Source organism: Loxodonta africana, chromosome 2 (assembly GCF_030014295.1).
Source record: "Loxodonta africana isolate mLoxAfr1 chromosome 2, mLoxAfr1.hap2, whole genome shotgun sequence".
Lineage (NCBI taxonomy): Eukaryota > Metazoa > Chordata > Mammalia > Proboscidea > Elephantidae > Loxodonta > Loxodonta africana.
In genome coordinates this window covers 124,109,141-124,134,695 of record NC_087343.1, presented here as the reverse complement: position 1 = coordinate 124,134,695, position 25,555 = coordinate 124,109,141, and the positions used below count along the sequence as shown (strand labels likewise).

General features: G+C 37.1%; 1 protein-coding gene across 3 annotated transcripts in view; it reads right to left on the bottom strand.

The window, feature by feature from the left end:
* The window catches only part of AFF4 (ALF transcription elongation factor 4), a 98,188-nt gene that overhangs the window by 52,873 nt on the left and 19,760 nt on the right, over positions 1-25,555 (bottom strand). For 2 of the 3 annotated variants that reach the window (XM_064275136.1, XM_064275143.1), the window contains exons 2-5: positions 15,710-15,836; positions 11,939-12,733; positions 10,499-10,543; positions 6,826-6,912 (exon numbers count right to left, since the gene is read on the bottom strand). In XM_064275136.1, coding sequence (XP_064131206.1) covers positions 6,826-6,912; positions 10,499-10,543; positions 11,939-12,733; positions 15,710-15,832 — 1,050 coding nt within the window. In that variant the 5' untranslated portion in view covers positions 15,833-15,836. Of the gene's footprint in view, positions 1-6,825; positions 6,913-10,498; positions 10,544-11,938; positions 12,734-15,709; positions 15,837-16,303; positions 16,396-25,555 lie in introns of all 3 variants that reach the window. The other variant, XM_064275142.1, reaches the window with a different exon arrangement.

Below are 25,555 nucleotides of genomic sequence, written 5' to 3'. Positions count from 1 at the left end.
AATAAGAAAATATAAAGAAACTAAAGATTATTAGTGGTTACCAGGAGTGAGAGAGAAGGGGAAAAGGGAAAGTTTTTGTTTGGGGGACACTGAATTTATATTAATGGTGGTAGATTATTTGGGGTGAGAATATTGATAATCACAGCACAGCATGAAAAATGTAATCAATGTCACTGAGTTCTAAATGTGGTAGTTGTTGTGTTGGCAAATATTTTGGTGTATGTGTTTTCACTGCAATAAAAAAAAGAAGTGTAGCTATTAAATAATAAAGGAGATAAGATGGATTATTTAAAAATAATTAAATGTATAAGAATCGGGGGGGGGGACACAAAAAAGAACTGATGGGAAAAAAACAGCAAAATAGTCTATGAAAACCCAACAATATAAACAATTACATCTTAACGAAATTGTTTAAACACGTCAAGATTAGATGCCAGAGACTGGCAGATTGGATAAAAAAGCAAGACCCAATTACATGCTGCCTACAAGAATCCCACCTTAAATATAAAGGCACAGAAAGATTAATAGTAAACGAATGGAAAAGGTAATCAACAATAATCAAAAGTAAGCTGGAGTAGCTATTATTAATATCAGACAAAGTAGACTTCAGAACAAGATAACTACCAGAGATAAAGACTGACATTTCATAATGAAATAAAAGGTCAGTTCATCACAAATACATAGCAATCCGAAACGAGTATGCACCTGTGGTCCAGCTGATTACTTCTGTGTGTGGCTTTTCTAGCCATGCTCTTATAACTCCTACCCAGGTGACTGGACGGGGCTGTGCAAGTAAGACTACTGTGGCCCACGGAGGCGACTGGTCAGTTTTGCCTTAAAAGAGTGCCAATTCCAGAGCCGAGAGGTGAATCCCACCACCAGGAAGGAAGAACAGCCAGGAACCAAGGTGTCCTTTGGACCCGGGATCCCTGCGCTGTGAAGCTCCTGGAAGCAGGAGACCAAGAAAGACTGAGCTACAATCCTGAAAACACTGAGAAGTGGTGGCAGCAGAGACCTGGCAACAGGAGACTGTGAGGTGGGCTTCCCAGCCCATGGGGAGAGAAAGCTGAGTGCCTCTGGGGAGAGGCCTAGGCCCAAGGAGAGGCATGCCTGCGAGCATGGTTGGGAAGAGGTTGTCCTGATGCAAGAAGTGTACCCTCAGTGTTCCTGAGCCTCAACTGTAACTGTTACTTCCCTAATAAACGCCACAATCTTGATTGTGGTCTGTGAGTTCTGTATGGCCACTGCAATGAATAATTGAATCGAGCAGAAGTAGAGAGGGCTGTGTGAGAGATGGCTAGCATCAGAGTTGGTAAAAATGAAGCAGAGGGGAGGTATGTCTGACACCCTCCTCATAGGAATCAGCCTTGGGCTGCTGATCTTGGTTCTCCTTCTCCCTTCGGGGGTTGGAGGAGGTCAGACATTGCCCCCAAACCATTTTTACTGTTGGTGTCATAAGCCGGATTTATTCGAATGGCTCCAGACTCATGGAAGCACGGAATTTCGTAAGACAATGAATGAAGGGCCTTGATTGTTACTGTAAGGGCTGCCTGGAGTGGCCTGGAGCAAAAGCCAGGGCAGATAAGCAGGATGACTGATAAGAAGCCAAGTCTTCAGGTTTCACTCAGCTAGAGGCCCAAGGCCATATGCATATGAATGGGAAGATAGTTTAGGTGTAAGAAGACTAAACTGGAATGTTTTAAAAGGGTTCTGTTTAGGATTATGCATTTACCTGAATGTACTATGGATACTGAATGTTTCTTCCACCTAATGTTGTAAAGCGGACCTAAATGTATGCTGGAAATGAATGCTGGGTATTATATATCACAGAGAGGATGTAACTCCACCTTCAGCTAATACTTAATTGGATATGCTAAAAGAGGAACTAGGATTTGCCCAAAGAAACAGGGGCTTTTTGTTTCAAGCCAGTAGCCCTGTGTATAGAGGGAGGGCTTAGGTCCAAAACCTGAGCCCCACCCAGATTTTGCATTTGAAAAGACATGAGAAACAGAATATTTGCATTTGAAGGAAGAACTTACTGAAAAAAAGTAGGTGTTTTGCTTTTTGAATTTTGAGCAAGAGGTTTGCTATTGGATGTATTCCAGGCAGGAAAAGTCAGTGCCCATCTGAAGGAACTCCCTTCCAGGACCGGAACTTAAAGGGAGCAGCCACTGGGCAGCTTGGTCTGCTCACTTGTGGTGACCTCCTGGGTCCGCTCAATGAGTGGAAGTGGGGGGAAGTACAGCAGTGAAGAGACAGCTGAGTTTGAAAATGTTCCATTGGCACCTGTTGAACTAGCCCACAGGGGCTAGGGATGAGAGAATGAGAGGAAGGGCTGGCTGGTCAGAAGTAGGCAGTTGTATGTGGACTCCTAAGTTTACAGGTAGAACTGCTGACCTAGCCCAAGGGGGCTAGGAATGAGAATGTGAAGGGGCTGTCTGAAGTGCTGGGAGGTATGTGTGAGCTCTCGCCTCAGGCTGCTACCCATTGTGACCTAGCCTGGATGGCGAGGGATGAACTGTCCAGAATCTGACCATATGAAGAGAAACATATTTGATACTGTCCTCCTTACCCCTTGTGGAGTTGGAGGAGGACAGACACTGCCCTTGCACCGTTTTTAAAGCACCCAATGACAGAGCTTCAATACATAAGAAACAAAATTGAAAAACCTACAAACATAAATGAAGATATCAACACTTCCCTCTCAATGACTGACAGAACATGTAGACAAAAAGTCAAGGATACAGAAGACAAACACCCTCAACCAACTTGATCTAATTTATATTTACAGAACATAGTACATCTAGTTCATATGGAACAGTCACCAAGATAGGTCTTATTTTGGGCTTGAAAACAAATTGCAATAAATTTAAAATAACAGAAGTTATAGACCATGTGTTCTCTAGCAAGAGCATAATTAAAGGAGAAAACAGTAATAAATGATATCTGAAAAATCCTAAAACATTTGAAAATAAAAGCATATGCTTCTAAATATGTATATTTAAGTAAATATGTATATTTCTAAATAAATAACTCATGGATCAAAGAAAGTCACATAGGAAATCAGAATGATGCACTGCATTGGGCAAATCTGCTGCAAAAGACCTCTTTAAATTGTTAAAAAACAAAGATGTCACCTTGACGCCTAAGGTGAGCCTGACGCAAGCCATAGTGTTTTCAATCACCTCTTATGCAAGTGAAAGCTGAGCAATGGATAAGGAAGACCAAAGAATTGACGCCTTTGAGTTATGGTGCTGGTGAAGAATACTGAATATACCATGGACTGCCAAAAGAATGAACGAATCTGTCTTGGAAGAAGTAGAGCCAGAATGCTCCTTAGAAGCAAGGATGGCAAGACCTTGTCTCACATAGTTTGGATATGTTGTCAGGAGAGACCAGTTCCTAGAGAAGGACATCAGGCTTGGTAAAGTAGAGGGTCAGTAAAAACAGGAAGATCCTCAATGAGATGGATTAATACAGTGGCTACAACAATGTGCTCAAGCTTAGCAACGATTGTGAGGATGGTGCAGGACTGGGCAATGTTTCGTTCTGCTGTGCATGAGGTCGCTGTGAATCGGAACCAATCCTATGGCAGCTAACAACAATATGCCAATAAATTTGTCTACTTAAATGAAATTAACAAATTACCAAAACTGACACAAGAAGGAATAGAAAATACGAATAGCTCTGTATCTGGTAGAGAAATTAAATTTGTAATTTGAAATCCTTCCCATTGATTTAGGAAATAATAATGGAATTATTATTCCCTGTCCTTGAGCAAAGAGAATGTGAACCAGCTGAAGCTAGGCCCACAAGGACTCTTAAGGACTTATCAACTTGGCCCTGAGATAGACAATAGATGGGACAATCTTAGAAATTATGTTTCAGGGAAGAAAAATATCTTTAGGGAACTTTTCACATAAAGCCAATCAAACAGAACACAAAAGACTTTCCACTCATCTTTTTCTATTAACACTTAGTGAATAGAAATTTGTTGGACTGGACCAATGAAGATCCTCCCGAGGGTTACCGAAACCTGTACCAATGACTGTTAAGAAAGGCAATTCAAATTGTAAGACCACAGTTTCTAGCCAACCTGTGAAAAGGTGAAGCTTTCAATGATTCTACCCATTTTCGTGATAATATATACTGAAGATTCTATAACCGCCCTCGGATTCAGGCAGACATTAGCTCTGGCAGCATGCTTGTCTGCTTCCCACATTTGTCTTTTTGAATATGTGCCAAATAAAACTTTCTTTTTGCTTCACTAAACTTTGTGATTTTTTTCCCCTACAACACGGATGGCTTCACTACTGAATTCTAGTAAACGTTCAAGAAGAATACTAATGTTCCACAAACTATTTCAGAAAATAGAGTTGAAGGGAAAACATCCCTGGCTCCTTTCACAAGGCCAGCACGACCCTAATAATAAAAAACAGTAACGTTACAAGAAAAGAAAACTACAAACAACTCTCCCACCATCATGGCCATCAAAAAAGAAAAAAAAGACAAAATATTTGAACAGACACTTCACAAAAGGTATATGAATGGCCAGTAAGCACATGAAAAGATGTTCAACATTATGAGTTATCAGGGAAATACAAATTAAAACCAAAATAAGATATCGCTACACACCCAGTGAAATGCATGGCTAAAACTAAATAAACTGATAATACCAAGGTAGGCAAGGATGTAGAGCAACTGAAACTATCATACGTTGCTGGGGGAATGAAGTGGCAAAGGTGGACAACCCCTTTGGAAAATAGTTTTCAGTTTCTTATAAATTTAACACATTCACCATAGGACCCAGGAATTCTATTTCTTATCATATGAACCAGTTTTTTACCCAAGAGAAATGAAAACATAAGTCCACACAATGACTTGTATATGAATGTTTATGGATGCTTTATTCTTAATAGCCTAAATCTAGAAACAATCAAAATGTTAATCAACAGGTAAATCGATAAACAAATTCTGGTATTTCACATATTAACAATAAAAAGGAACAAATTACTGATACATCCAACATCACAGAAGAATCCCAAAACCATACGCTGAGCAAAAGAATCCATATGTAAAACGAATTCCATTTATAAGAAATTCTAGAAAAGGCAAAAACTAATCTATGATGATGCAGAACAGAACACAGTTGCCTGAAGCCTGTGGTAGGGTAATATTCACTGCAAAGGAAAAGGAAGAAACATTGATATGATGGAAAAGCTCTAATTCTTGATTAGGGTGTTGGCTACACAAACGTACCCATCTGTCAAAATTCAAACTGTTCATGAATTACAGATGCATTTTTTATATGTGAATGAAGTTGATTAACGAAGTGGCACTGGCACATGTATAGACAAAAAGTTGTTATCTCTACCTCATATCATTCACGAAAATAAACTGGACTAAAGACAAACATAAAAATAAAACCACAATCACATTAAAAGGGAAATAAGAGGATATGTTTATGATCCTGGGGAAGGGAAAGGTTTATCAAGACATTAAAAAGCAAAAGCTATAAAGGAAAAGATATATTTTGTTCATTAATATGAAAATCTTCTAGACCATAAAACTTAAAAGACAAGATTCTAACTGGGAGATATAGCTGCATTATGTGTAAGAAATTATTAGAATCCAGAATTAAAACGTATAAAGCAAAACAAAACAAAAGCCTCCTAAAACTCAACAGGTAAAAGAAGCAACCCAAAGGGCAAAGGGAATAGGCAAATTCATTCACACAGAAATCAAATGGATGTCAGATGTTTAAAGAGGAACCTCACAAGTAATGCAGAAAATGGAATACCACTTTTCACTCAAAAGACTGGCACTTAGTAATATCAAATGGTGGTGTGCGTGTTAGGGATAACAGGTAACGCAAGTGCGAGTATCATCTGGTAGAACCACTACAAAGGGAATTTCGGGGTATACACTGAACAAATACTCAATACTTGGCAACTCTACATCTTGCTTTTTACCCTAAGGAAACTTGTATGTACACAAGAAGGCATGAACAAATATACTCACTACAGCGATGTTTATGGAAATGAAAAACTGTGACCCACCTAAATGCTAAAGGCGAATGGCTAAATAAACTAGGATACATTTATACTACATATGCAGTTAAAAGAATCAAGAGACTTGTATATGCAGCAACATGAAAAGGTCTCTAAAAGATACTGCAGACTGATTAAAGATACACAACAATATATTTATGTAGAAACGAAATAAATGAGAAGATGCTTACATGTAAATGATCGCATATATATGTATATACATGCATAGAAAAAGACCTGCAAAAATACATAGGAAATTAGCTCTAGTAGGGGGCAGAAATGGAGGAAGGCTATTATTAGGAGTCCTGGTCAAACTTTCACAAGGAGAATGTATTCTTGTATTATTTGTATAAGGAAGTTAATTAAAAATAAATATACTGATTTTAAATGAACTTACAACTGTTGTCTGAGGAAATTCTTTCCACAGAACTTCACTATGGTTGCTATGTCCTTGGAAGGGGATTCCTCAGCCTAAGGATTGAGAAGCCCTTACCACCGTCAGTTTAGAATGTCATAATAGTTTACAACAAACATCAATGCCTTTTAAGTCTCTCCCCCATATTGCCTTCAAATCTTTCTCAATTACCTGTCAATCCAAGTCACCCTCTAACCATTACCCTGTTTTATTTGCAATTATTACTATATGCAATTACCTATTTACTTATTTATAGTCCCACAAAGTGGGAATGGCAAGACAGAATTTTGAATTCGTATGATTTTAGTCATGCCATTTAGAATTTTCTTACAGTACCAAAGACACATTTTATTTACTTACCTTAGTTGGAAAAGGAAATTTGGAAGGTTCTGTTTTGCATGGTGTATGAATAGCCGTTAGAGGGGGAGGCCATGAATGCGTCATCTCCTGAAATGTAATTATTACAATTTGTTTTCAACCAGGTCAAGGATAAAAATTATACAGCTAAAAACCAGATTTGTTTTTATAAATACTGGTTTCATGATTGCTCCTCCACAGTAATACATATTTAATGAATAAATATTAATTAAGCACAATTGTGTGGAAAGCACTACAGGGTAATAGAAGATAAATAATATACACACCCTGACTTTAAGGAGCTTACAGTTAGGGTGATGAGACCTGTGAATAGTTACAGGAGTCGGCTCGTAACCAAATAACAAGGCACCTAATAAAGCACTGCTGAGGAAGAGCTTCCTGTGGAAGTGGGAGGAAAAGGATAATGAAAAAGAGAGCAGCTAACATTTATCTTGTACCTTTAATGGGCCAGACACTGAGCTAAGTGCTTTACATGTCTGTTACTCATTTAATACTCACAATGACATTATGAGGTAGATACCACTCTATACAGGATGAAACTGATGCACAGGGTTATTCATGATCACACAGTGACAGACACAAAATTTCATGCCAAAAAGTCTGGCTATAGAGCCCATTCACTGACAGGAAAATTTGGCTAGGTGGAGGAAATCAGAGAGATTTTAAAAGCACACAAGGAGGATAACGGACAGGCAAGACTCTTAAGTCTGGTTTCATTCAATGCCTTCTGTCTAATCATATACCAAATATGTCCAAGTGGGGGTCTGGATAAGTGGATAAGATCACAATGTGTATGCCAGAGAGCAGGGGGGAGAGAGAGGTATCTGACTTAGAATAGGAGGGAGTGCTTTATTTCTGGCATTTAGTTCAAAGTAAGCCATCAGGTAGACTGAGAAAATACAATAAATTAAAGGTGGTACTAGCTTCTAGGAATTTACCCCACATAGCTATGTAAAAATACATGTTCAAGCGGCTCACACTTAAAAAATGGAAACAACCTAAGTCTCCAACAACACTGGACCAACTAAATAAATTACCAGACATCCATACAATGGAACACCAAGCAGACACTAAAATGAGAAATCTTACTGATATGAAATTATGTTCACAGTATATGTGCTAAATAACAAACAAAAGCGATAGTCTACATCCAACTTAATGTTTATATATGAAAAAAAAATCTCTAGATAGTTAACACTTGCTCCCTTTGGGCAACAGAATGACATAAGTGGGAACAGACAAGGGCACTTGATATAGTCTGTACTGCTTGAGCCTCTTAAAACAGCCGCCAGTATTGTCATTGCTCTCTCTCCTCTTATGATGTTATTTCACTTCCTGAAATAATAATATATAGTTGATTATTTCCTACATCTCGTTCTAGAATGCTCACTGAAAGGGTGCAAGGGCTATCATTCTTACCATCACAGTATCCCCAATGCTTGGCACATAGTAAATACGCAATCAGTATGCCCTGGATTGACAAATTAATTTCTTCCACAATAAATATATATTCTTGAAAATTAAATTTATTTTCTTTTAGTTCATGATGCAGACCTGAAGTTCCTTCAACACTGCACACAGGGAAGTGGAGAGGAAACAAAAATTCATCTACCCCAGATTCTTAGGCGTGGTATTTTATACCTCAAAAACCAAAATACTTTCAATACAAAAATTTATTTAATTCTCCAACCATCATCAAATAATTGAACACTGATTACACCAAGGCCATGTGCCAAGCCCTGGGCATATAAAATAAATGGTCAGTGATTTCAAAGAATGATTAAACAGAAGTAAACTGAAGATTTCTTCCAGATATTAAAATTCCATGCATTTTTGAGGATTCAGGGAAAAGAAATATGCTACCTTAGACTTTTTATATACATGACAACTAAAAAATGAATGCTATGAGATGCAAAGGAAAAACAGGACCTAGAAATAACTGAAAAGAAGGGAGAAATACATCTCAAGAAAGTTTACATTATGGAGGTTAAAAAAAAAAAAAGAAGGAAAGCATATGGCTTAGGGAAACCAGTTTGATCAGAGGTTGATAATAGTGGGAGAGGTTAAGACTGGCCTGTGGAAGGTATGCAATGTTAAATTTGGACACTACACTTTTTATGGGCTTTAGAGAGACACGGAAAATTTCAGAGAAGGACACTCATTTATGAAGAACAGAGATTTCAGCAAAGAATTTGGTAGCAATGCAGAAGACAGATGAGCAGGGAAACTCAAAGCAGAGGGGCAGAGTAAGGACTGTGTTTTACATTATTCAGGCTCAGTGTGACAGGAATGGAAAAAAAGGAGTAGATATTTTCCAGGAATTTTCAAAGTCTTAAACTAGTTTTGTGATTAAATGGGACATGAGAGAAGTCAGATAATTAGGATTCTACACTTACAAGCATGGGAGAAGGGTGGTACTACAAATAGAAGGAAGTCTGATAAGTATATAGCTTTAGACATGCTGAGTCTGAAGAAGCGACAGGAAATCCAAATGGAAACTGAGTAAAAGGCAATTAGGAGACATAAAACCCAAAAGAGGCCAAGACAGGAGAGGAAGATTGCCTAACAGATAAAGCCATGGAAATGGAAGAAAAGCCAGGTCAAAGAGAAGAAGAGAGGCTAGAGAAATGCACCCATACTTAAGTAATAAGAGGACACAAGAGTTCCAAGAAGGCAAAGAAAAGGCAAGAAAGGTGGATGGAAATTAAAAACAACGAAGTACAACGATAGCCAAGGAAGGAAGAACAGCGTTTCCAGAAGGAAAAAAGTAAAAACTCTTTAAAATAGTGGAGAAGGTAAAGAGAATGAGAACCCAAATGAAGCTTCTGAATGCAGGGCAAGATTGTGACCTTAGAAAAACAGGCTCAGCAGAATTATGGAGGTAAAAGAGAGAATACAGTTGGCTAAAGGAAGGAATCAAAGAGATTACAGAGGAAGCAGCCAATGCAGGGTAGTCTTTCAACAGTATTAACAGTGAAATGCAACTACTGACACAAAAATTCAGGAGCTTACAAAAAACAAGAGAATACAAGTATTACGTGACTAACAGTTGTACCTTTTCTCTATTGAGCAAAAAGCAGTCATTGCTACTCACTAATTGACTGGACATTAAATCAACTTTCTATTTTTCCAACAGAGGAATGCAACCTTTGGTCGTGTGTTAATTTAAAATATATTCCATTAAACACTCAAAATGAGCAGTATTCAGAGATCTTTTACTGTAGGATTTGACCACTATGTACAGATGACTTGCAAAGCAAGCTATTTTCAATGTAATGGTCTGACTGATAGCTATCGAGTTCTTTAGCATTTCAAATTATTAACTGATAAACCTGAGAGAGTACAGTTATATTTAGTTTCTCCTCCTTTTCAAGGCAAGCTGTCAAGACTAGAATTTGCATTATTAAAAAAAACAAAAACAAAAAATACAGCTCTTTGAATGTAAAGAATAAACAGGCCAAGTGATTCAGAACCTAAGTATTAACGTAAGCAGAACAGAGTCTATTGATTTTGATGGACATAACCAAGTTACACATGTAAGCAATCTGCTGCTTCAAATCCTTTGAGAAGTATAGAGGGGAGGGGAGAAGAATAGCAAAGCATCGTAATTAAATAAAAAGGATGGAAACTTTTGAAAAACAAACAGGTAACTTACTTTAAGAATTTCATCCACACAGCTCACATCACCAGAAGCAGAAGCCTTAAGAAAAAAAAGAGAAAAAGAAACACATATTACAGTCACTTATTATTAGATTATCATTTGCTGCACAGATACAAAAATATTATTAGAAATAAAATAAAACAAATAAGTATTTATGATCTCACTATTCCCAAATCAGAACACTAATTAGAATCTTGGACTAATTTCCTTAAAATATAAATTTTTAAGCACTAAAAAAAATCAGTCACCAAACTGTACGTGGCTTGAGGGACTTAATTATATTTTTCAAAGATTTTTTTAAATTCTATCTTTCTTAAATTAGAAAAAGCTTGTTACATGTCATTTTATAGGTAAACAGCTTACCAAAAAAATTTTAGTTTATTTATGTTCAAAATACAGTATGATACCAAGATACATCACTTCACATAAATTAAACAGAATAAAACCAAGTTTATTGAAAGATTACTTTTCTGGAACATGATGGGTATTTTACATATTTCTTAAAGCACAGAAGTTAAGTTGATCATTCTATGGCACAAACAGGAATTACAAAACTGGGGTCTGAACTCAAGTCTTAACTCCAAGGATGATGTTGTTTGAAGAAAGAACAGATTACCACTTCATTCTTCTTTTGACTAATTAGATGACAAATGCCACTAACAATGAGTTTACCTAGGCAGGAAAGACTTTTAAATGTTCTCAAAAAAGCAGTTTACCTAACCCTGACCTCTCCTCCAACCATTCTGAGCTATGATTTTTGGCTACTGACATTACTTTTTAAAATTTTTTTTAATTGCACACTAAAAGATTTCAGCTATTTCACAATGAATACTCGCTTCCTTGGTTATTTTGAATATCACGTTAAAAAAAAATTTTTGTTTTGGTATACAATTATAATTATCCCTAAATTTCAAACCACCACTATGAATTCGGAGCAGCTGCCTCAACCCTGTAACCAGAGAAAAGGATCACAGCATCCAAACCATACAACATCATCATCTCCACGGGCCACAGAAAGTCCCAACATTTACCACAATGAACCACGGTCCACATCCCATTCAAGAGTCACTGTGAGAAGTAACAGAGAATTTAACTCTTTTTTTAAACAAGAAAACAAGGTGCATTACTGGCGTGTTATTCCATCAAACCAAGAGAAGGAAATCTAAGGTACTGACGGATCATGCACCATCCTATTATTTTATAAGTGACTTGTCATTTTCATTTTTGAAAACAGCAAATGACAGGCTCTCTGCTTCCCAAGAGGAGCAGCAAACAGCTCTATGGATCCACTTGGGAGTCACTCACAAGTCTTTATTTAAACTCTTACATTTCTTACTATCAAGGTAAAGCAAGAGACAATTTAGTTCAGTCATAATTTCATGGTAAATTGCTTCACATATTCACAATGTTAAAAGTCCTAAATATGTGACTTACATCCAGTGGTTGGGAAGGTATTTTTAGCTTGGTGAGATGTGCTTTGCTGCTGGGCTTCAGCTCAGTCATACTGTTGCCATGCGACTGGCTGCTGTAGTGCTCAGAGGACAGCTTTGGTTCCATGGACTCTTGTCCATCCATGGGCCGCACATAGGCAGTGGGTTTCTGTAACATTGAACTGGACTTTGACATCAACGAAGGGGGGAAAGATTGATTTGAGTGCTGTCCACTTGAAAAAGGTACACGGGAAGGAGAATCCCAGTTTGCATCAGGATCCCGAGGTGATTTGGAACGCTGATGTTCCTTGCTATGGTGATCATTCCCATGAGACCTGGAATGACTGGAGCTTAATGAAGAAACAGCCTGGGGTTTTCCAGGGCTGGAAGAGCGTGATTTGGAGTGTTCTGATCCATGCTGGCCTTTTTTCCGGCTACTGCTCCCACTACTGCTATATGAGTCACGGTCATGCCTCTGGCTACTATTGTTGGTGCTGCTACTGCCACCTGCACTGGTCCGCTGGCTGCTGTGTCCACTCTGTAAGCCTGAGGACCGTTTCTGTGACTGAGAAGTGCTGGGCGCAGGTCCTACTGGAGTCCATTTGTTACTCTGATGTGAGCTCCCATGTCTCTGTTCAAAGAAATTGGGGTTGGATTTTTCTTCTGCTGTTGGTGGTACTGTAGACTTGGGAATTGCAACAAGCTTTGGTATAGTTCTATCCCCTATGAAATCCTTCATTTCATCGTAGTTTCCAAGCATACTCTGAATGCGACTTGATAACTTGTCTTCTTTGCTAGTCTACAAAAAATGTAAAATAAAATTACACAATTAGCATAATCAGAAATAAAACAATTACAAACTGACTCTCCAAACTTCAAACACAACGAGTTTTTTTAAAGGAAAGTTTCACCTCATATCTTGAGGCTAACATCTGGAAACAAACTCCAGATATATTTATAAAGAAAAATGTTCAAGTGAAGTGTCTAAGAATAACCACGCAAAAATACAAATATTCTATAAGACAACTGAGAAAGAGACTCTAGAAAGGAAAAACCTGAATTTCACCAATAAACATACTAGCACAGCAATAAAGTCTTTTGAAAAACAGAAAAAAAAAATCAAGATTATGCCTTTATGTAATTAAGTTCCATGTCAGAAGATTAGCCAACACTCATAATTTGGCTGTTTAGGAAAATACTACCTTCTTTGTAACTCAACATTATGGTTAAAAACAGAAACAAAAACTTAGTGAAACAAATTATATCCAACCTTTTTTTTTGTTGTTTCCTGCTACTATGATTCCTCAGGTTAATAGCAGTTCCAAACAACAAATTAAGCATAGAAAACCAATCAGTAATAACATTTTAAATCCTGGCTATTAATTCTGACCAATAAAATGCTCCAACTTTTGAAGTCAATGGTACATACTTTAAATTTCAAACAATTATTCCAGGGTCATAAAAGGGTTTAAGACGCCTACTAGCTCTAGGACCCTCATAATCGTGTAACACAGAAGAAAGGAAGTTTCCTGGTCCCATTAAAAGCAGAATTCAGATTGAATCATCACTACTCATTTTGCAGTTGGTATGAATCAATAACAACTTTTGATTATCTGAGAATCTGTCTTATCCCCATTAAACAAGAGAGGTACATATACAGCCACTTATGGCAATATCAAGATCAGAATCAAATCCAATTCATTAGATTATAATTACAAAATAAACAGCAGTATGATTTGAGATTCTGGACAAAACTCTTGTTTTTTCAATATGCCTTTAATCTCTGTTCTAGATTGAACTGTGTCCCTCAAAAATACTTGTTGTAAACCCTAGCCCCTATACCTGTGGTTATAATCAGGCTTCAAACCCCTGCTGATAATTTGCATTTCTACCCCCCAAAACACTGAATCAGAATTTACATTTTAACAAGATCCCCAAGTGATTCTTACTATAATCAATTTTGAGAACCACTGCTCTGCTAGTGGTTCTCAGAACTGGTTCCTAACTAGCAGCATTAGTATTGCCCCGGAACTTGTTAGAAGTGTAAATTCTCAGCAGGGGTTCGAACTGAACCAAGAGGATTTGAAGCCCTGGTTATAATCCCATTTTGGAATGGGTTTTCTGTGTTATATTAATGAGACAGTATTAGCACAGGGTGTGTCTTAAGTCAATCTCTTCTGATATATAAAAGAGATTAAATAAGTTAGCAAGCAAGCAGAACTGGGGGAAGACAGATGCCACACCACATGAAGATCACCAAAGAGCTAAGGAACAAGGGCCTTCCCCCAGATTCCACGGAGAAAGAAAACCTTCCCCTAGAGCCAGTGTCCTGAAACTAGACGTCTAGCCTCCTAAGCCGTGAAAAAATAAATTTCTGTTCGTTAAAGCCATGCACTTGTGGTATTTCTGTTACAGCAGCACTAGATAACTAAGACAGTCTCTAATACAGGTTTTGTGTTATACTCACAAAAATGATTGTGTCAGTATAAAAAAAAATTTTTTTTGGCTGCCTTTAAATTGGAAAATTCTTAAAAGCGCTGAATAAATGCTTTCATAAAAATAGATGCCATAAATGGTTTCTATAAACAGCAAATGTTATAGGGGTAAAACTTAAGATATGTTGTACTTTTAATATTTCATCAGAAAAAAATCTAACTTTCAACTTCATATAAGCCAATGATGGTCATTACTACTGAAATACATAGTATTATTGCTATTATACACAATACAAGCCTTCAAATTGTCAGGAACACAATTCGAATAAAATTCAAAGCTAAATCAAATATTAGACATTTATGGCCACCAAATCACACTAGAGTCATCAGAAGTGGGATCATTCAACGTTCAATATAATCCCAAATCAAGTCCAACAACACTAATAAAAACAGCAACTGGTTCAATTTATTAAACACCTCTGGCAACATGCTTTAATATAAACTTGATATTGTTAATTAAGCATTAAATACATTAGAAAGAAAATCAGAGAATTTACCCTATGATAAGAGAAAAGAACTAAAGACTCATTTATTGAAATGTACTAATCAATAAAAAATAAACCAAACCTGTTGCCGTCGAGTTGATTCTGACCCTATGGGACGGAGTAGAACTGCCCCACAAGGTTTCCAAGGAGTGGCTGGTGGATTTGAACTGCCGACTTTTTGGTTAGCAGCCAAGCTCTTAAACACTGTGCCACCAGGACCCCATACTAATAATAGTCACTGAAACTTAGTAAACTACCCAAACGGCAAGAAATAAGGAGTAACAAAAGCATCCATAAAATATTCACCAATGATTGGTGTTATACCCAAATGCCACCTAGGAAACAGCAGATAATGCATATTGACTTATAAAAATATTAGTTTAATTCAAGGCTCAGAAAAGTGACAAGCCTGTCCAAGCTTAGTGGTAGATCTGGAATACAGAGATGAATGCCAATCCAGACCACATTTTTATAAGTTCAGGGTACCACATAGGAGGCGAAAGGGGGCTTCTAGGGTGCTGGTAATGCTCTATTTCACGATTGGGTATTGACTGTATGTTTTCACACTGTGAAATTTCTTTGAGGTATAAACACTTCATTTGTGTACTTTTCTGTATGCATGTTATATTCCAATGAAAAGTTCACTTCAAGAAAATATACTCTATTTACAATAACGGAAAAAAGGTTAAATTATTAAATGTTCTAAGAATTCTATACTAATAGAAAATTGAAGATCTAAACATTTTGAAAGTAAAAATGTGTTACTAGGGAAAAAACACACAAAGGACAACTTACAACTTTGTATGGCTCAGCAAAGAGAGGAGAGCTAGGTGGGAAGGCGTCCTCGCCCTGCTGAATTTCCTGATTCCGCCTTTCCCGTTCTTTCATACGCAGCACATTCCGGTCTTCACGGTTCATGTTGCTATTAAGAAAAACACAATCTTTACATCACAAGGGGAAAGGAAAGATTAAATTTTCTGTACTGATTGTCAGTTTAATGCTTCAATCGGAGATTCCCTTTCGACTGCCAAGTAATAACAGGTATTAGTGCTGAAGTTGGGTTTTGGCAATGGTTTAATCAACTAATACCAAGAGTTCTTCCACAACTATCCGGAGAGGAAACACTAGCCCAGAATATTAGGACCCACCCCCACTGAAATACTTAACCTTATCAGTTTTTAAAGTGCACTGCTAGCTAAAAGTCAGCTAAAACCTGTAGGTTCAGAGGAAAGGTAGTACTTAAACCCAAACCCTAGTATTCCCTAGAAGCCTTTCCCAGCTTCCTCTTCAGTAATCTGAACTATTCTTTGCCATTAGAGGCGAAACAACCCATTCCGATCTACCACCCCCTCCCCCAGGTCCAGTGGCTTTTCTCTACTTTGCATCTACCTTATCTCGATTTCTTTTTGTCCCAAACACAGCTTCCTTGGTGTCCATCCTTATGGCAGTTTGACCTCAGCTTTGCTGTTGTTTTAGATTCCCTAAAAAACGACATTTCTGCTCTAAATATATTAATATTTCAATTAACACCTCAATAAATGGCAAAACTGAGGCTTTCAGCAATAGTATCTATAAATAACTTGGGTTAGTTAAAAGTTGAAATTGTACTGAAGAAAAAGTTTTGGGGTGGGAAGAAAAAAGTGGATGTAATTTCTATAATCATGACACTATGTTCTATATTCACTAAGAACAAACCAAGGGAAATAACTTATTTAGAGCAGCAGGGATTTTGGTTAAACAGGCAATGATGATAAAGGTTGTCAAATCCTGGAATAAGGGGTTACCGGAGGCTCTGCAACATCTTTCCTGGAGATAAACTATCTGTTCTAGCTTTTTTTTTAAAAAAGAAAACTTGTTAGAGGTCAAAGGGAAAAATCAGGTTATGCCTTATACTGGTGGAGCAATTCTAGCCTTAAGATTCATAAATTAAATCTCACTAGAAAATTAAGACTGGAGGAAAACTATAATTATAAAATTAGACTGGACAATGGATTGAATTGTGTCCCCCCGTAATAACCAAAAAACCCAAACCCAGCGCTGTTGAGTTGATTCCGACTCATAGCGACCTTATAGGGCAAAGTAGAACTGCCTCACAGAGTTTCCAAGGAGTGCCTGGCGGATTTGAACTGCCGACCCTTTGGTTAGCAGCCTTTGGTTAGCGGCAGTAGCACTTAACTACTACGCCACCAGGGGTCCCCCCCATAATATGTGTTGTAAATTCTAGCCTCTATGTCTACGGTTAAAATTCCATTTGGGAATGGATTGTCTTTGCTGTGTTAATGAGACAGGACTAGTGTAGAGTGCGTTTTAAATCAATCTCTTATGAGATATAAAAGAGATCAAACAAGCAAGTGAAAGTAGCAGAGATACAGGAAAGCAGATGCCAAACCAAAGAAGATCACCCAGGAGCAGAAGCTCAAAGAGACAAGGACCTTCCTCCAGAGAGAAAAAGCCTTCCCCTAGGGCCAGCACTCTGCATTCAGACTTCTAGCCTCCTAAATTGTTAGAAAACAAATTTGTTTGTTAAAGCCACCTACTTGTGGTATTTCTCCTATAGCAGCACTAGATAATTAAGACAGAGTTAAAACCGGCAATGCTCTCTTCAGGACTTGTATCAGCGGTGAGGGTAACGAAAGTAAACGTCTAAAGAAAACTTCCTCGTTTACACAATTTAGTATCATGCAAATAGCTTAGACAAAAATAAATGCTACTGTAAGACATGGAAACAGTGTATGCTTTCTTCGGTCTCCCAGTACCTAGGCACCATACTGAACCACAAGAAATATTTAAATCTTTAATTAATACCATAAAACATCTACCCATAGTTAAACCAAGAACATATTACTCTCCAGCCAGTGGTATCATTAGGTGGGTGGGGACCACACCAGGTGACACTATCAGAGAGGCTGACACCAAAATGATTGTCTATAAAATTTCTGTACAGTGTTTCAGCAGATATTATTTTTTAAATAAAAATATCCCTGTAGCTGGTTATAAAACAAGAACATTTTTCATAAGCTCAGCTTACATGTACCCATGTATCAATATACCTACAAGGCTAAAACTCTACACTAATTTACTTTTTGAACCCTCTAATGCCCTCTGGTCAAAGATGTCACTGTTACCAATGAACAACTTGTATTTCCTCTTTTAATAAGCCTGCCAGGAAGCTCAGAGCTAAATTAACTGATCACTAAAAACAGTAATGCAGTAAACATCCTTGTAGCTTATGCCTGTGCTTTTAATTCTGTGGGATATATTCCCTGAGTGAGGCTGCTAAGCTGAAGGATTTGTCTGTTTTTACTGGCTAAATACGAAACCTGGTTTCACCATTTTAATAGCTATGTCACCTCAGAAAAGTACTTGGTACTTAACTGTTGTTATTAAACTATTCTCTTCCTACTGAATTGGGATTTGTTAACTATTAAAATCCCTTATATCTTGGGGTTTACTTCCGGTCTCTATTTTGTTTTAATGATCAGTTTATTTCTATGTGTTCCTGGATGGCAGTGGATTTGGTTTTTCCATGCTATTTTGGTAACAGTTGGCTTTACAGTAAGTTTTAAAAGCTGGCATGGCAAATTCTTCCTGTTCTCTCTCTCCAGTGCCTAGCACATAATAGATGCTTTTTGTATACTTATTAAGTTAATGACTCCACTTAATAAATATTAAATCTTGTTTTAGCTAAATCTGGAACACCCATTTATTTACCTTTGGGAAACTGAAGCTTGGCATACTAGATGGTGTCTCCCCCTCCCTCCCCTCTGACAAGCATGGTGTTGCAGTGTAACTTTTTCAAATAGTGACCCAGAGAAGGAAATGAGGAGATCTGATGATCGGTGTGAATTCTGAAGGGGGAAGGGTGTGCCTTAGGCATAAACAAAATATTTTAGGCCCTTAAGAAGGGACAGTTTGACAGTAAATCCCAACGCTAAAAAAATGTTGAAAAGCATCCGCAGTACTCTAATATGTAAATTTTATCACCCTCTTTCTACCGTCTTTTATTTTGAAAAATTTCAAACCTACAAATAAGTATAAAGAACATCTATATACCCTTCTGAGCCCTGGTGGTACAGTGGTTAAGTTTTCAGCTGAGCTTTCTCCTGCTAACCAAAAGATCAGCAGTTCGAATCCATCAGCCGCCGCTTCTTGGAAACCCGATGGGGCAGTTCTATTCTATCTTATAGGGTCGCTGTGAGTCATAATACATTCAACTGCAACGGGTTTGGTTTTGGTTTGGATATATCCTTCACCTAGAAGTACCAATTGTTAACATTTTACCATAACTGCGTTACTTTTTCTCTCTCTGTCCATATACATGTTCTATTTTATCTTCAGCTAAATTTCTAGACGTGGAATTGCTCAATCAAAGGGTATATATGATCCCATTTTAATATATATCAAACTGCTTCCCGGAAAGACTGTGTTAACTGAGAGCCCCAACAACAGAGTATAAGAAGGCCCTTTAGCCATGCCACTTTCACATATGAATCTTTTAAAATTGTTTCACCAATCTCCAAGGTAAAACAAAAAAAATTTATTCCAATGTCAATTATTTATTTAACAAATATCTGAGCCTTCTACTATGTGCTAAGGAGCTAGAGATAAAATGGAGAATGACATGCAGATGATCCTTGACCTTACAGAGCTCATAGTCAACTTCACTCTACTGAACTTCCTTACTAATTAGACTTCTTTTTCATGTGTTACTTGGCCATTCGCATGCTTTTGTGAACTGCCTTTTCCTGTCTTTTGTCTATTTTTTATTAAAGTAATATTCTTTTCATTTTGTAATAACTATGTTTTCCCAATTCGTCATCAATCTTAACTGAGGAATAAAAGGTTAGGATTAAATCTTTCATTAAACTGGTATCCTAATGCTACTAACCATACCTTCAAGTCTTCTGCTTCCTCCTACATGCTCACTTCCAAACTCTACTCCCAGGCCATGTCTGAACTCTCTTCAGTCCCTGCACAATCAGATACAAACCTCACTGAAGTTGTCCACACCTATCATACTCTCTCCAAGTCTCTTGATTTGTACCTGTCTGCTTTCTTTCCTTTCCCTGTGATCTACATCTGCTCACATCTTTAAAGTTTTCCATTCTTTGTTTCTGTGCGGTAACTATAATTAATCTAAATAAATAATTAATAATTTCTTTACTACACTGTGCTATCTGTGTCTTTATTTTCCAGTTATCTAGTATCCAAAGAGGCCAAAAATGGGCCCAATTATGGACAACAGGGGATTGGGATATTAAAAGGAGTGGCTGGTATGGCTAAATAGCCTCCACCACCCACTGCAGTTTTTATAGGTCTCATTCAGCCACTATTAGCAGCTAATCGAAAATGCACTTATAGAGGAAATGGACAAACTAGGAAAAGGCCATCTGTCCACCATTTATATTTCTCCCAAGATCCTTAGAGCCACCTGGGCAAAAAAGGCAGGAAATCAGATAAGAGTTAAGAATGGCAATCTTGGAACAGCAGCAGGAATAACCCAGAGCATAGGGTACATGCTTGCTAACTATCTGCTGGGTGAATATTTTAGGGAAGAAGAGAGGGATCCTCCCTTATTTCTCCATAAGCAATACAAGAGAGGCTAAGGTACCGATTGTCAAGTTGACCCTTTATCTATCACACAGCACCTCAAATTGTAGGTGAGGATAAGGCATGACAAGTACCTGATACAGAACACTATATAGGAAAAAAGCGTAAAAAAAAAAAAGTGAGGGCAGCATAAAACAAGACTAAAGGGGTACAGCAACCCTGGGGCAAGGACTAGAAGGCAGGAAGGGACAGGAAAGCTGGTAACAGGGAACCCAAGATTGAGAAGGGAGAGTGCTGACACGTCATGGGGTGGTTAACCAATGTCATAAAACTATATGTGTACTAACTGTTTAATGAGAAACTAGTTTGTTCTGTAAACCTCCATCTAAAGTACAATAAAAAAAGGGGGGGGCAAGAAGGATCTTTTTGGGGTGATGGAAATGTTCTACAATAAGATTGTGGTGGTAGTTTTACAGCTCTGTAAACTAAGTATTGAATAGTACACTTAAAAGTGGGTGAATTTTATAGAACATAAATTATACCTCAACAAAACTGTTTTTTGGGAGGAAAAGAAGAGTATCACTGGCCTAAGAAGCATCCTAGATGACTACCATTTGTCAACTTTTCCTCTGTCCTGAAGACCTTACTGATGGCCTTCAGACCAGTGTACCTCCTTAAAACATTTTATGTTCCCAATCTTTTGTTTAAACTGCCCATAGATACAACAACAGTCTCAAGTCATTAAAATGGTGTTATTCAGGAAAGGAAGGACATGAATAGAACAAACATTATAATCTCCAAGGAGTTCACATTTTGAACTTGAACAACACTATAAACCAACTACACTAACAGACATCTATAGAACACTCCACCCAACAATAGCAAAATACACATACTTCTCAAATTGCACATGAACACATTCTCCAGGATATATCATATTTTAGGCCATAAAAGACGTCTCAATTTTTAAAGGACTGAAATCACACAAAGTATGTTTTCTGAATACAATAGATGAGATTAGAAATCAAGAACAGAAGGAAAATTGGACAATTTATAAATCTGTGAAAATTAAATAACACACTCCTAAAAGTAGTAACGGGTCAAAGAAGAAATCAGAAGGGAAATAAGGAGAAATACTTTGAGATGAATGAAAATGAAAGCATTACATACCAAAATTTATGAGATACAGCTAAAGCAGTGTTTAAAGAGAAATTTATGGCTGTTAACACGGATATTAAAAAAGAAGACTTCAAATCAATAATTTATTCTTCCACATTAAAAAACTAGAAAAAGAACAACTAAATCCAAGAATTAGAATGGAAATAGAGAATAGAAAAATGATAAAAAGAATCAACAAAACTAAAAGCTGATTTCCTGAAAAAACAAAAGACCAATCTTTAGCTAGACTAACCAAGAAAAAAAAAAGTCAAATTCCAAAAACCAGGAATGAATGCAGAGATACTCCTACCAATCTTACAGAAATAAAAAGAACTATAAGGGAATATTATTAAAAAAAAGTGTGGGCCAACAAATTAGATACCTATATAAAATGGAAAAAATTCCCAAAAAGAAAAGAACTGAAAGCAAGGACTAAAACAGATCCCTGTTCACCAAGGTTCATTGCAGCATTATTCACAATAGCCCAAAGGTAGAAACAACTCAAATGTCCATCAATAGATGAATGGATAAATAAGGACATCATGCTTGGTAGAGGGTCAGCGAAAGAGAGAAAGACCCTCAACAAGACGGACTGACACCATGGCTACAACAATGGGCTCAAGCATAGCAACGATTGTGAGAATGGCACAGGACCAAGCAGTGTTTCGTTCTGTTGTACACAGGGTCACTATGAGTTGGAACTGATTCGATGTCAACTAAAAACAAGAAGAACATATCAATATAATGGAATATTATTTAGCCATAAAGAGAACTGAAGTCCTGATACATGCTACGACATGGATGAACCTTGAAAACATTATGCTGAGTGAAGTAAGCCAGACACAAAAGGACAAATATTATATGATCCCACTTACATGAAATATCCAGAACAGACAAACATATAGAAACCAAAGTTTATTAGAGGTCACCAGGGGTGGAAAAGAGAGGAGAATAGCAAGGTATCGCTTAAGGGGTATTGAATTTCTGTTAAGGGTGATGAAAAAATTTGGAAACAGTGGTGATAGATGCACAACATGGTGAACATAACTAATATCATTAAATTATACATGCAAAAATGGTTGAAGTGGCAAATGTTACATGTGTTTCACTACAATAAAAAAAAATTTTTTTAATTCCCACAAAGACACAAACCATCAAAACTGACTCAGGAAGAAACAGAAAATCTGAATAGATCTATGTAACAAGTAAAGAGATTGATTTAGGAAAAAAAAACTTCCAACAAAGAAAAGCCAGAAGGTTTCACTGGTGAAATCTACCAAATTGTTTGAAGAAGAATTAACACCAATGCTCCACAAACTCTTCCAAAAGACAGAAGAGGGAACACGTTGTGACTCATCCTATGAGACCAGTATTACCATATCCAAATTGTACAAAGACATTATAACTACAGATCAATTGTTGTTAGCTGCCATCAAAGTCAACTTTGACTCATGAATGCCTCGTGTGCAGAGTAGAACTCCATACATATACATTCCATTTATACTGTGAATATAAATGCAAAAATTCTCAACAAAATACTAGCAAATTGAATCCAGCAATATATAAAAAAGATTATACCAAAGAGGAACTGAGATTTATTCCAGGAATTCAAGGTTGGTTTAACAACTCAAAATCATTAAATACGCCATACCCACTGCCATCGAGTCAATTCCGACTCATAGCGACCCTACAGGACACAGTAGAACTGCTCGATAGAGTTTCCAATATGCCATATCAACAGAATAAAGGACAAAAACCACGTGATCATCTCCATAGATGGAAAAAAAGCATTTCACAAAATTCAACACATATTCATCATAAAAACATTCAACAAACTAGGAATAAGAGAAGGGAACTTCCTCAACTTGAAAAACGGCATCTATGAAAAACCACAGCTTATACCAAACTAATGGTGAAAGACTGAGTGCTTTCCCCCTAATATCAGAAACATGACAAGGATGTCTGCTCTTGCCACTTCTATTCAATACCATACTGGAAGAAAAGTAATAAAGGGCATCCATACTGGAAAGGAATAAGTAAAACTATAATCTTTTACATAGAAAATTCTAAAGAATCTAGTAAAAAAAACTATTAGAATCAACAAGGTCAGCAAGATTACAGGAAACAAGCTCAATATACAAAAAATGATTACTTTTCTATAAACATGTAATGAACAACCTAAAAATGAAATTAAGAAACAATTCCATTCACAATAGCATCAAAGAAATAAAATACTTAAGAATAAAATTTAAAAAGAAGTATAAAACTGATACCCTAAACAGTAAACACTGTTGAAGAAATTAAAGAAAACTTAAAAAAATGGAAAGACATCCCATGTTCAAGGATTAGAAGAATTAATATTGTTATAATGTCGATACTCCCCTAATTCATCTACACATTCAACAAAATCTCTATCAAAATCCAAGCTCACTTCTTTGCAAAAATTTATAATCTGACTCTGAAATTCATATGGGAATTCATAGGACCCAGAACAGCCAAAATAATCTTGCAAAAGATCAAAGTTGGAGGACTCGTTTCCCAATTTCAAAACTTACTACAGGTCAGCTCATCTTTGACAAAGGACCAAAGTTCATAAAATGGGGAAAAAATAGTCTAACAAATGGTGCTGGCAAAACTGGATGTCCACCTGTAGAAAAAACTGAAATGGAACCCATACCTCACACTATACACAAAGACTAACTCCAAATGGACCAAAGACCTAAATATAAAACCTAAAATGATAAAGATCAAGGAAGAAAAAATTGGGACTATGCTAGGGGCACTAATACATGGCATAAATTCAGAACAAACCATAACTATCAATGCACAAACACTAGAAGATAAACTAGATAACTGGGAGCTCTTAAAAATTAAATATTTATCCTCATCAAGAGACTTCACCCAAAGAGTGAAAAAGAGAACCTACAGACTGGGAAAAAATTTTGGCTATGACATATCCAACATGGGACTAATCGCTAAAATTAACAGAAAACTTCAATATCTCAACAATAAAAAGTCAAGCAAACCAATTAAAAAATGGGCAAAGAATATGAATAGACACTTCCCCACAGAAGACATTCAGGCAGCCAACAAACATGAAGTGTTCGCGGTCATTAGCTATTAGAGAGACTGCACGTCAAAACTACAATGAGATACCATCTCATTCCAACATTACCAGAACTAATTAAAAAAAAGAAAATAACAAATATTGGCAAGGTTGCAGGGAGACTGGAACTCTTACACACTGCTAGTAGGAATATAAAATGGTACAACCACTTTGGAAAATGGTATGGAGCTTCCTCAAAAAGCTAGAAATAGAAATACTGCATGATCTAGCAATCCTACTCCTAGGTACATACCCTTAAGAAATAAGAGCCATGACATGAATAGAAACATGCACACTCATGTTCAATGCAGCATTACTCGCAATAGCAAAAAGTTGGAAACAACTTAAGTGCCCATCAACACATGAATGGATTAATCAACTGTGGTACATAAACACAATGCAATACGAAGCAGTGATAAAGAATAATGACGAATCCATGAAGCATCTCACAACATGGATGAAGTCGGAGGACGTTACGCTGAATGAAATAAGCCAGCCACCAAAGGACAAATACTGTATGAAGCCACTACTATAAAGTAACAACAAAAGGTTTACACACCAAGGATACCAAGGATAGGAGACGAAGGGAAAATCACCAATGAGATAGAAGACACGACTCAATATTGGTAAAGGGAAAAGTAATACATTATATGGGGAAAGTCAGTACAACATGACCAAGGCAAGATATGACGTGGAGAGGAACATTAAGAATAAAGGGCAATTATGGTAACTACCATCCCCCATGTGTCTGTCAGTTTGTCGTACTGTGGGGGCTTGTGTGTTGCTGTGATGCTGGAAGCTATGCCACCGGTATTCACAGCTTAGAC